The sequence below is a fragment of the Symphodus melops genome, assembly GCF_947650265.1.
Source record: "Symphodus melops genome assembly, chromosome: 20".
In the NCBI taxonomy this organism is placed as follows: Eukaryota; Metazoa; Chordata; class Actinopteri; order Labriformes; family Labridae; genus Symphodus; species Symphodus melops.
Window position 1 is genome coordinate 2,063,731 of NC_136710.1, and position 13,846 is coordinate 2,077,576.

The window sequence follows — 13,846 nt, forward strand, 5'->3', positions numbered from 1 at the left end:
TGTGTGTGTGCTGTCTATGAACGCACGCGCATAGAAACACGAACACACACCCTCAGGCACTTTGAGGATTTATCGGGGTGCATTGTTTTGAGTATTGAGTCTGCGAGGGGGAAGATTTTAGCTGTCACACCACATGCTCACTGGGGGACAGTGACGGGAGCAGCGTACAGGCGAGGGGTCGGGCGCTTGGCAGATAGACTTTTTGGGTGCAAGTTTAACCAGCGAGGCGGTTTGATAACCCAATTACAGCTTGACAACACACATGAGTCGGCAAAAACCTCAAACGCTGTCTACCAGCGGTTCAGAGCGATGGCTACAAAGTGTGCTCAAAGGACGGCACGTTTGATGAAACAAGTGAAAACACTAACTAAAAAGGAGCCGCTCTCACAGCGCTCTGCACACACACAAGAGAGGAAGTTGGGAAAATCGTCCTCTAGATGGGAATGTTTGGCTTGTCTCGTCTTTCTCCCCTCCAGCAATCAGACTGTGATCCCAAACACCTTGCTTGGACTCAGACATGTTTGTCCTGCTCAGGACGAGTGACAAGACCAGAACAGAGGGCCAGAGGTAAAACAGGAAGTGCCTCGCTATCTTTGAATATCAGCCTTCAAAATAAAACACTTCCAGAGAATAAGACACAGATGAATTGGGAGCAGTTTGGCGTTAAAGATGAACCACATCTGAACCACTTTCAGAGTCCCTCTCCATTTCCTGGGTGTCCCGATGTTTACAGCGAGGCTCGGACCCCTTCAAGGCTTTCAGTGTTCCTTTCATCTCCTGCAGACTTTTATGAAGCATCAAGTAAAGGCTGCTTTTTTTTCCCCCACCGTGCGTCTTAATGACAACAGACGGCAGGACGGAAAGCTGATATCAGCAGTTTACGACTTTAGATTTTGGCTCTATTCAATTCAACTCCTCTGAAGTATTCCTTTCATGTGGCTCCCTCTCTCCTGACATAAAACATTACTAAGTCGGAGGAGACGCCGTCATTCCATTCGTATGTGGCGCTGGTCTCGTCTCGGGCTGATTTCCCAGCCTCCTCCGCTCCCCCTGACTCATCTGTTTGTGCCGATGGCCGCCCATTAAAACAAACAACCTGTTCCCTCTTATCACCAGGTGCTTTCCCCCCCACTCCAATAAAAAGCCACTTAGCGCTCAGCCGGCCCGCACTGTCCCACGGTGATGATGTCATAAAGTTTCGTCAAGTTTCGGAAAAGAAATGTAAGCTACAGTGTGAGGAAGGACCAGGGACATTTTTTTCTCTTCAACTAAAGTGCCAAATGTTCCATTTTTCACCCCGAAAGTCTTCAAAACCCGACTTCAACGGTTCCGTCAGGGCCGAGGAGAAAATCAGCCTGAGGTGACCATAACCTTTAAGTGCAGACAGCGTTGTTATTGGTCTGTATGGCATGTTTTAACCTTTGGAAACCCAATGTATGGATACAGGTCTCACTCAATTACAAGCTGTCTCGGCCTCAGGGGGAATACCGGGGTCATCGACGGTCAATTGTACGTTTCTCTATGGATGAAGATGACTTAAAGGTACATCCTAACCATCAGTGTTTCTCAGCTTCAGTTCTTCGAGGGAACAACGAAGATGGACGCGATTCAAAAATAGAAGCAGGTTTTAACCTAGCGTAAGTTCAAGAAGCTAACGCTAAATTTCAAACTCTTTTTTCAAACACAGAGCCAGACAAGAACAACAAACCAAAACAACACAGAGCTCCTTCCAGTGTGATTCAGCCGGACTGTTCAAACACGCGGTGAGGGGACCTCCAGCTTTATTCACCTGTTTTCTTTGATTATTCATCACGTTAGGATGCTGCACACACACACAGGCTGGCTCGATCCAGCTGTGTGTGTTTCCATTCACAAAATCTTTTCATTTTAGTTTTTTATTAATTCTCCCTTTTTTGAAATGAAGTCGGTCTGAATGAAACACAAAGAGAGAAAACACACTCAGTCCTGAGTCCTCGGTCTGTCTGGGTTGTAGTTCTTAAAGGAGCCACATGAGGGCGGTAGAGTGCACTGCAAACTGAGAAGAGGCAGCAGCAGATCTCTGGTTTAGATTTTTAACACACTTTTTTTCTCCTTCTACTCTCTGTTTCATATCGATTATTGATTTTGATCACTCCTCTGTTTTTAAGATGTTTGTTATTCTTCTTTAATTTAATATTTTTTGAGACTAAAAATAAAGTTTGAGGAGTCAGTGAGACGAGCAGGTGAAAGAAGATTGGATTGATGGGCATGTCGAGTTAGAAAAAAGGGTTTATTAGGCTAATGGACAAACAAGTCTGAAGACTAAACAAACACACACACACACACACACACACACACAGCTCATCTGTGTATCTGGGAGTCTGTGATCCTGTCGCCCCTGACCTTCTCGACCGGCCTTCCCTTTTGTTTGGCGGTGACCTTTAACATTTCTTAGACTCAACTCTAGACTCTGGTCGGTGGATGAGCTGGCTTTAAGTGTCAAGTGTGTGTTTGTATGTGTGTGTGTGTGTGTGTGTGTTTGCATGTGTGTGTGTGTTTGAGAAGTTCAAAGCCACGTAAAAATCCGTCCTCTTTATCAGCGAAGACTGAAAGACAGGGAGACAGTTTTTGTTTGTTGAGACATTCTGGACAAAAGGACGGCAGAGCGTCTGCTCTACGGCCATCTGACGTGTGTGCGTGTGTGTGTGTGTGTGTGTGCTTAAAGATGAAGCCTAAACAAAGGCAACCACCTTATTTAGACTCCTGCCCTGAAAAGGAGGCCCTCAACCTGATAAAATGCCATGCAGGGGCCCAGGAGTGTGTGTCGGTCTGTGTGTGTGTGTGTGTGTGTGTGTGTGTGTGTGTTTGAAGGGACGTTCTGCTGAGACCTTCCTGTAGATATCTCATACATGTCAGACACACACACAGGCGTAAAGGTAACGTAAAGAGAGAGAGGTTGTGGATATATTGAAGGATAAGAACAGACAGGATCAGAGACGCCGCCCCACGCTTGTCTCGGGGTCGTTCTGCTGCCAACTGTCGTTATCGCGTGTGCGATCGGAACCTATAGAAGAAAACATATAGGCTCCTCCATCTGATTATGAGCCTCCTTTCTGTTGTCATCTCGTCTTTTTCTTCTCTGTTTTGGGAATTCAGAGACTGTTTTTTGTTTTTTTTGCATTCACTTCAACTATCCAGCTTGCAGTACCTCAAACGGCCTCTTGATGCTGCCTCCAAATGTGAGTCAATCCCCATTAGGCCCCATGATAAAATAAACATGTTCACAGCCAGGTAGGAAAACTCTGTAATCATTTCATACGGTCATATCTGGTACAAATTTTCTTACATTCACTCTTTTGAAACTTTTGTACATTTTATATATATTTTTAATTCTATTTTTTATATTAGCAATTTATTTAATTTCATTGAAGTTTTTGCTATTTTTGCTTTCTTGTAACCAAAACAAATCGTTGTTTCCTGGATGTGTAAACAAACTCGATTCAGATTTTTATTCTGGGAAAAAAAAAGCCAAACTTGTGGCTGAATATGACACAATCCTAACTTCCTCGACTTTTCTGTGTTTTTGAATATATCTAACATGCTGCTCAGGTCTTCTTGCTTTCCTCACCACCCTTCCTTGGCTTGCTTTATAATTAAACCTGTCGATGTTGGTTGCATCTTTTCCTTCTAGTCTAGACTAAAAGACCGTCTCTCTCTCTCTCTCTCTCTCTCTGTCTCTCTCTCTCTACCTGCTTCAGGATTAAAAATAAAGGAATTCAGCGAGGGAGAGACGCAGTCTTTCATCGAGAGGCCCCGCTGAGGGGACACATCCCTCGTTTTCTTATCTTCCCATCCCAGCGAGACACTCATCCACTATCACTTTACCCTCATCGTGTTTTAAAAGGGGAAGCCGCTCTCCCTCCTCCTCTCTATTCACCCTTTGTTCCTGCTCTTCTTTGTTGCGTCTCTCTCTCTTTTTTTACCCTCCCTCCCTCTCCGTCGTTTGACGCTTGGTGCATCCTCTGCTCTAATAATCCACATCTGAACCGATTTGTTTTGTTTAGAGTTAAAAATGAAAGCTAAAAAAAAAAAACACTCTCATTTCACCGCGGTCGGACAATGACTCAGACAAATACATGTGGAAGATACGAGGTAGCAGGCGTGTGGTAGCAAAGCGTAGCAGAGTGCGGCTAGCTTAGCTCTGGACTACAAATCATCTGAGGCGCTCTCCTTAAACTAAAACAATGGCGCTACACTGACACCAGGCCACAGGTGAGCTCGAGCATCAGGAACTTTTGGGATCTCTTATAAGCTGAAGGGTGGGTGGAAGACGTCATCGTTGGACCTCTTGTTAAAGCTAATGTGACAGAAAACAATGACTCTCCTGTCGGCTTAACAACTTCAGGAAGTCCTCTCTCTCGCTCTCTCTCTCTCGCTCTCTTTCTCTCTCTCTCTCTCTCTCTCTGTGTCTGTTTCTGATTGACACAGATGGAGGTCTGGCAAAATTAAATAAAGCACATCCTTCCTGACCCTGCTGCTGTCTCAGAAAGCTCAAACACACACATGTAAGCCCTCCTGTCATCCCTAACAGTGCCCTCTGACCCCCGGGGGCTTTACCCAATGGGAGCGGATGTTTTTGGAGCTAATGAATCCAACATGACACAGATATTAGAGCCAGAAGAGTCCAACCTTACACACACACACACACACACACACGTTTTTAAACACTCGGGTTCTGTGTTTTCCCAAAGTCTCAGGGCTTTAAGTTAAAGTGAAACCAAAGCCCTTTGGCTAATAATAATGAAAACCACCTAAAACCAACACACACCGTCTGGATCCAGTCTTCGCTGTGATTGAATTTGGGGTATTTGCGCCCCCAAGGAGCAGGGCCTTACTCAGGCATTACCAATGGATTTACGAGACATGTCAATCTATTATTTTTTTTAAATGTGATACAATCTTTAAAACAAAGAGGTGCGTTTGTTTCTCCAATTATAACCGGATGTTTGTCTCTAGGCCCGTAGGAAACATCTTCTCTTCGTATCGCTATGTCCCAGCATGCCTTGCCCTGTTCTCTATCACTAATAATAATGTTGTTGTGCCAGCTACGCCCTCCAGAATTATTGGCATGCGTGTTGGTAGATGTGAGTGAAACACTGGGGTAGAAAACACAAGCTATGTGAGGAGCGTTACCATCCGAGCATTACAATAAGATAACTTTGTTTGAAAAGCTTCGAGACTAATTTAGGCTTCCAGGGTCGATCGGGACGAGACGTACGAATGCTAACTGGTTTCTTGTTTTTGTTTATGGCCCTTTGAAAGATTAGTTCAACATTTTGTGAAATACTTTAGCTGTATTGGCCTTTTGCAGAGAGTTAGACGAGCAGATTGATACCGCTCTCATTTCTGTACATTAAACACAAAGCAGACGTTGGCATCTGGTTAGCTTAGCTTAGCATAAAGCCAAGAAACATGGAAGTCACTGCCATGTGCCATAAACATATAACCCTATAAAGCATGTATCTTTTTTTTGTCATACAGACTTTACAAAGAGTCAGTAACTTAGCCTCTGCAGCATGCTAGCTCTTTCCATCAGTGTCAAGTCTTTATGCTAAGCTAAACCAATCAGCTGCTTGCTACGGCTACAAAGTCGAATGTACAGATTTAAACGTGGTATTTATCGTGCACTCTCTCAAAACTGATACACGACTTTTCAAGGTATACATGATAATAATTTGCTTGAAAACTTGCAACCTGGAAGGCTTCCAGATAGCTGACCAATCAGAAGAAAGTGGGCGTGTGAGGAGGGGGGGGGGGGGGCGGGGCCTTAAAGAGACAGCAGCTGAAATTAGTTTATTTCTACATTTGTCTACTTTCATTTGCTTCACTTGATGCATCGTGAAAATCCTTTTTTTTCAGTCAAGTTCAACCTTCACCTGCTTCTTTCTTGACTTCTCTTCAAATCAAAACATCTACACAGAAACATCCATGATCCGTATCGGTATCCCTGATGAACTTTTGATAATCCCTGTTCCATCGTTCATGGATGACCGTGCACTCTGACAGGCGGCTGGAAAATCAACAAAAAGTTTTTACCCTCCCTCAGGCGTCAACCAAACATCTCTCTCTGTTAGATCTCGGCCCTCGTTTGATTCCTCACATCATTTACCTGACGCTAGAAGGTGCCAAACTTTCCTGCAGGTACAGCACCTGCATTACATAACGAACGTATTATTTATTGGCTGCTGAACATCCTCCTGAGTCACATGGAAGAAAGCGAGACGCGCCGCTGATTCGGATCCAAAATAAACCAAACGTAAGACGAGTCTATTACAGGTGAACATAAGCTCTGTAAGGAATGTGTCCTGTGAGGTCATTTTCAAACCTGGTTGTCGGGAGAAGCCAGGCGGGGGTGACGGAGATGCAGTGACGCTTCAATAACTCGATATTACACGTCACAGCATTTCTTAAAAGCGACAAAACCGCTGACGCAAAAAAGAAAAACAACGAGCTTCGACTCACTTTGAAATCGAAGGCCGGTGTGCATAAAAGTCACGTTTTTTATTTTCACCAGGGCCCGAGCACGAACCGGAAAGGGTGCGAGGACTTTATTGAAACACAAGAAATTATTATCATTATTCTCTGTTGACAGTGAATCCCATTTTGGGCGGCCTCAACGTTCCCAGAAACTCAGCAAAATTGGTTCGCCCGTTTGTCTTGACATGTTAATTCAGCGTGCATAAATAGAACCGCTGGTTTTACGAGACAGTCCCGACCTTTATGGATACGTGAGTCCTGACTCGATCACACCCAAATCCAATATAGACTGTCCAAAATGACTGTGTGTGTGTGTGTGTGTGTGTGTGGGGGGGGTCTTTGATGCCTGTTTGGCATCAAAGACCTCCTGCTGTGAATCGAGCGCCTGGGAGCACAAACAGCTCTGATGGAGAACACGCCTCACCTCTCTGACCTGTGCGTACAAAAGTAAAACTGAACAGACACAAATAAGCACCTGAGCATCAACAACACAAGGCAGCTAATACAGCCTGTGTGTGTGTGTGTGTGTGTGTGTGTGTGTGTGTGAGTTATCTGAGCTGAGCAGAGGGACTCTGGTGTCATTCGTACTCACTGTGTTATTTACCTGAACAAGTTAACAGCAGGGAGGTGGTAAAGTGTAGGCTTCTGTGTCAGACAGTAATTGTTGTTTAGATACAGGCGGACACACCGAGCTACAGCGAGGAGCTTACAGGTAGTCTGACACACACACACACACACACACACACACACACACACACACACACACACTCACAGTCTGAAATAATAATACAAAAAAAATACGCAATTTTGGTTTCAATTAAAATTTCCTGAATTTGTTTCCTGTGTCTTCCTAAAAGGAAGGAAGTGTCGGACGTCTTCACAGCGTCTCTGAGCTGACGCTGCCGGAGCGTTTTTAAAACACGCTCGTTAATTCAAAAGTAATTTATACGAAGCCAGCAGGTTGAACAGCAAACTATCTAAAACCACCTGGAAACTGTCCTGGTCATAAATCAGAGAGTCGACCCGCTCTGAGCGTGGACGACAATGTGCAAGAATCTGAAAACGACGTTTTTTTAAAGCTCCTCTGACAATCTGTCAAAACTCGTTTGGACTTCGATGCAGAACAGAAGACGTCGACGTTTAGCTTGATGAGATAAAAAACGAGCCCCGAGGTCTTCATGTACTTACTGAATGAATCAAAGGTAATTAACGTGTTTGGAGAAATTACATTTAATCTAATTAAATTAAAACTGAAACCTCAAACAATTCTCCCCACATCAACCTGAATAATGCAACAAATAAGAAACCAGCACAGGACACAACGACGCGTCCGCTCCGAGCTGTGCTCACGGACGAGACGATGTGCTGAGGCTGTCGGCTAGAAACGGATTTATAAAGACATCATGGCAGAGAAAGACCTTCAGGTGACTCACCCTGCTGCCTTTCTCCGGGTTGCACTTGCATCCTGTGCTGCAGTCCAGTCCTCCGCACGGCCCGTCGAAGTCCGAACCCTGCAGGAACGAAAAGGAGAAAAAAAGGATATTTAAAAAAAAAGGAAGAATCAACGAGATAGTTCATCATCCGACATCGTGTTGACAAAATTTAATATTTTCCTGCATCTGCTCCAGTGTTTGACTTTCTTTTCGCTAATCTGCACCAAGAGCACCGTGGGAAATAAAGTCAGGAATCAAGTTGTAGTAACTCGCCCTCCTGCAAGATGCTTAAGTTCTTCTATAATCTTATAGTCTCGACTTTTCTTTAATCTGAAATCAAATCTCATGTTGTTGTTTTTCGTCACATTTTCGCCCTCCATACATCCCAGTATGTCCGTGCCACATTTTGAAGTTCACAAACTCCGAGCTCCAGATTAACCTCTGCGAGTTCAAGGTGGCATTCCTGAGATGTCTTCCCAACGTCACGCAGTGTTTTTAGAGTTTAAAAGCCGCACACAGAGAACTTTTATAAGCTGACATGTGAGTGGCGCAGGCCCACATACGTGAGGCCCCGCAGCACACCTACGGAGGGAGGAGCAGTGTGTCGGGAGGTGATGGAGCACATGTTGAGCGCTGACGTGTGTGAGTATATTGTCTTCCACGTTGTGTGTGTGTGTGTGTGTGTGTGTGTGTGTTTGAAGCTAACATTTGCGATTCTTGTGAATTCAGGAGCGCACGTCTCATACGAGTCCACGGTTAATGGGGTCTCTCAGGGGTCAAACTCGCAGGTCAAGGCTGGCATTTCAATGTGATTAGTGGATGAAAGGGGTGCCGGCGGGGTGGAGAGACGGGGACAGGAGGGGAGGAGGGACAAAAGGGTGTTGACTGGGGTGTGATGGAGGTTCAGAGGACAGGGGGTGCACGAGGTGAGTCTGAGAGCGTTCATAGCCACTATAATCGAGGTCAAAGACCCTTCAGGACCCCTGTAAGTCGTCATCTGCTGGTTTAGTCTGGGTCCCGGTCTTTCATAATAGGGGTCTGGGAAAGACTGCCGTGAATCCCATGTGAAGGCATCTGAGAAATGTTCAGTTTAGGAGCGTCAACAAGAAGAGGACGACGACTGAACAACCCCAGAACTCATCCAGGAGTCTTTCTAAGTGCAGTGTATTAGCCCTTTATGCTAACCTGTTTACATTAAGAACGCATTAGCATTAGCTGAACATCAGTATCAGCTGATATCCCGTTTATAAAGACACAGTCCAAGTCAGTTGTCGCGCTTTTTCTGTTTAACCAGACGGCCAATCAGGGACGAGCTTTCTGATTGGACAGGAGAGGTCGGACAAACTCTGTTTTGTTTTCAGGTTCGACCTGTGAAAGAAAACAGTCTGCAGCGTGGGAGTCACACATCGTCTCTGAGAAAAGATCGGTGACATGCAGTCTGTAAGACGTGTTTCAATTTGAATAGAAAGCAGAAAAAAAGCAAAAGCAAAATCTTAGAAATCAACATTTTTCTTGTTTTTATTCTTCTGGGTTTTTTTAATGGTTTGTGCAGTGATTTATAAATTCATGCATGTAAATCATTTTATCATGAATAGGCTGTAAAGCTTTCATAATCTGATACGAACTTCAATGACTTCACTTCAAACCTACAGAAATTGCTTTTTTAGGTCTTTTTGGGGTTTGCAGAAACAAAACAACAACTTTCACAGCTAAAACTTTGGCAAAGAAATATTAGCAAGAAATGCTCTATTTACATATGAAGCAGATACAGAACAACACTGATACAAAGCTGGATCGAGTTACTGGACGATGATCTGCCTTTGTCCTCATGTCCCACCTTTTTTGATATGATTAAGGAAACTATATTAACTATAATGGAGACAATTTTAATTAAACACTGATAAAAATACAACGTTAGTACTGAAAGCAAAAAAAGACGAATGACGACGAAAATGAAAAAAATGAGGAAAAAAACGGAGAAGAAAGCAAAGTTGGCAGAGAGAAGGAGGGGAAAGGTCAGTTGTGCTGGTTCCTGCTTTATTCCCTTTTGATCTCCTCGACTCCTCTAATCACACTGACAGAAGGAGGGCAAGAGAGGGAGAAAGTGAGCAGGGAAACAGTGACATTTGGGCTAATGGAGGGAGCAAGGAAGGGGGGAAACAAAGGGATTGAGAAGGAGGTAGTGGACTGGGGCTTAATATAGAGCGCGACTAAATCGAAAGTCTGGCAAAGAAACTGAAGAAGAAGCTAAAAATAGAAGCAAAACAAGTGATTTGGAGCTTTACAAGTTCTCTAAATCTAATCCAAGATGCTTCTCAAAGGAATCCAAGATCCTGTAACGGATATTTATGCACTCATTGATTTGAGTCTTCAGCTCTCTCAGGTTATCCTAATATTATGTTACCCTCGAGAGTTTGCTCTTTTATCTATCATCCTTCCTCGTGTATGATCCAATCAGGGCAGGCCGCCTCCCGATTGGGGGATTCATTGTTCTGGGATACGATCCAGCTTCCATCTGAGCAGGGCGGAGACGAACTTAAGCGCTGATCCTCGCTTCAATTCAACCCTGTCCACGCCCAGAGCTAAAAGTGAAGGATGACTTTGTGAGCAAACAGAAGCTAAGCCCGCACCTGAGGGAGAACATTCAATCTGGCAAACAAAAAAAAAAAAAAGAATCTCTACAAGGAGTGGGACACGTGAGGGGACTTCAGCAGCGTTGACAAACGGGATGTCATGACAACATACACAACTTTAATTCTAGACGTGTGAGCGCTGGATTTTCCGAGTCCCTGAACCCCTCATTTTAACAATCTGGTCCTCACGAGGATAGAAAAACAAGAACTCACAACCATCATGCACACACACACACGTCTGTAATTCTGGTCTAGTCAGCATAATTTTTTAAGTCCCTGAAACTAAAAGTAACACTCATGTTAAACTACAACAGACCCATTATCATATCAGGACTTGGTCCTTATTTGAACTTCCAGTCGCTGGTCCTCACATTGATAGAAAAACAAGAACTCATCGCCAACATGCACACACACTTCTGTATTTCTAGTCTTGTAGGGACCCCTTGCTTCAAGTCCCTGAGCCTGAAATCGACACCCAGATTAATCTATGACAGGATATTGGTCGAGTCCTGTCCTGCCACTCTGGTCCTCATTAATTCTGGTCCCCACATTGGTACAAAAACAAGAACGCCGGCGTGCTAACTAGCCTCGTGGTTATCGGCCACCTGATGTTAAGAGCGTCGACAGGATTGAGTTTGACCTCGGTCTTTTTGCTGCACGTCATCTCGACCTCTCTGCTGGGTTTAGCGTCTGACTGATCGTCCTTTATTAAAGTCTAACTGGAGGCTGATTCACATCTGCGACAGGACCAAACAAACGTCTCATCTTAAAACCTCTCCAGATTAAAGGGCAGAGCTCGTAATTTGTGTAAATTCACTGACATAACGTGATTCAACAGGCACACTTCCAACCGTCTACACTGTGTTCATTCTTTCTCCTCGCTCTGTCATCCCGGCATTACCCAGCTATGCGCCTTTAAGCTTTCGCCGATGTTCCCCAATCAATCTCTGCTGTTTACTCATACTTTACTGTCCAAACACTTCCCCGTATGCACATCTAAAAGCTGTCTATAATAGCTGGCTGCTTAAATATCCTGCTGTTTATACACCTGAGGAAGGCAGCTAGCGGGTTAGCGGCTGACGTCTGGACTTGTCTGCTCATTCCTACGGGGTCTGCTGATGCTATCCGGATGAAGGTTGAGTATAGGGTTACCTGGAGAGACGATGGCACAACATGTGACAGGAACCACAGTTCATTTTTCACACAAAACACCGAGATTAGCATGCTTTTCGTATGCTAAAGAACGGGTACATTTAAGGTACTAAGAGAATGTGGGATCCTCATTTGGGAAAATCCTGAAGATTATGTATTAATATGAAATATAGATTCACTTGTGGCCTTGTGTGGGACTTAAATTGGACAAGCAGGGGCTCAAACACCTCCCACGCCAAAAGGAAAACCAACTTTCCCCCCCGGAGCCAGACCCAGAAGGTAAGCTCATTGGCGAAGGGTTTGCTGGTCTTGACACACTGAAGGACCAAACTGCCCTTTGGACCAACACATGCAGGGATGAGCATTAAGGAAAAGGCAAAGAACTTGAAGGGTCTGTGGTGTTTTGGGGCGTCTTAGAAGTGGGTTTAGGAACTTTGAACATCGGTCAGACAGAAAGCAGAGCTGACGCAGGACATGAACATCGATCGAGAGGCTACACACTGAACATATGAGTGTGTGAGGAGTCACAGGCCCCAGAGATGACCCCCCCCCCCCCTGCCTGCCAACCAGCACTCATATAGAAACACCCAAATGGAGGAGCCGAGTTAATTCACAACAACTCTTCATCAAAATGCCAAAACACAATGAAGACAAATGAACGTGAAAGTGAAGGAGAAGCCGCTGTCAGTTTTTATCAACAACTTCTGACTGACTGACTGACTGACTGAGAACAAATGGACCTAAACACTATTTCAACCCTGAGGACTTTCTTTACATTTTCACTGTCAGCTGAACCTGACGGAGACAAACGACTGAAAGGAGAAAGAAAAAAAAAAAACGAACAACAACAAAGAAAGTCAACGAGCAGGAAAAGATGTGACGATAGAACCAGAAAGAAATAGTCTCTCTCCCTTTTGACATTATCATCAGATCTTATCCTTGTTGTGTCTTCCCGGGTCCTTTTAATAGTTCACCTTCTTCTTCCTTGCTATCCATTAAATCGTTCCTTATCTTACCCCCCCCCCCCCCCCCCCCCCCCCTCTCTCTCTTCACCCCTTGTTTCCATTCTTGCACTCTTCTTCCTCCCTCCTCTGGTACATCTGTGACCCTGACATCCACCACAGGAGACGAGCCAGCTGTGTTTGGGCCTCCAGCACTCCTCGTTTACTTCTGTTTATTCCGCGCTGCGTGTGCGAGCGGTATACGCTCGTATATGAGCACACGTGCAAGGCCAGCTTTGCGTACTTGTACACAAAAAGGCTCAAGTGAATTTTTTTTTCTTTTTTCGATTGCTTCTCATCCACCGGATCACCCAGCGAGAGTCGGGTCATCCATGACTTGGCCAGACAGCGGATATTTGCACCACTAAAAAGGGACCCAAACAGGACGCCGCACAAAACCGGCCGACATAGCCGCCAGCTGCAAATGTAAACAGAGTAAACCACGGCTGTTGATTGCATGCAGACGGCATGAAAGGAGAGGACGACACAGAGAAAGGATATAGGTAGGGCAGCTTTCCAAATGACCAGCAAACAAATCACTTTGTAGGCAACAAAAAGTCTACTTCAAATCTGCAAAGACTCATCAAACAAGTAGGAAAAAGTATGTATGCGTAGTTTGGTGGTGCTGTTGATATCATGTGTGTGTGGAAGACTAAACCTTACCCCTATCTGCACCTCTCAACCTCACATCCAGTTAAGACCGTGTTAATGTTGTGAAACATTTTAAAGTCGTCTCGTGTAAAATCCAAACACGCCGCACAGACGGGCTTTTCCCTGGCAGAGTCGGCGTAAACGAAGATTTAGAGAGCTGACGTCTCTGCTGAGAGATGAAGACATGGAGACGTGGAGACACATTCATATGGACAAGTTGATGAATTGAACTTTAATCTGAGCAAACGGACTGTAAAAGAACAGCTGACAATGACGAATGGAGCAGCAAAGGGGGGAAAAAGTCTTCTACAGTATGTGATTTATAGAACCGTCTCAACATGATGCCTTCAGGGAAATGTGGAAATTTAGCCGTCACGGCAGCTACAGGAGACGACTGAAGAAGACTTTGGAGATATTTATGTTCTGTGACTTTTTCTCGCCTCCTCGTCTTTGTCTTTTG

At 44.7% G+C, this 13,846-nt stretch overlaps 1 protein-coding gene across 1 annotated transcript in view; it reads right to left on the reverse strand.

Moving 5' to 3' along the window:
- The window catches only part of col4a6 (collagen, type IV, alpha 6), a 96,990-nt gene that overhangs the window by 30,118 nt on the left and 53,026 nt on the right, over positions 1 to 13,846 (reverse strand). Inside the window, exon 4 of the mRNA XM_079371039.1 lies at positions 7,950 to 8,027. Coding sequence (XP_079227165.1) covers positions 7,950 to 8,027 — 78 coding nt within the window. The remainder of the gene's footprint in view (positions 1 to 7,949; positions 8,028 to 13,846) is intronic.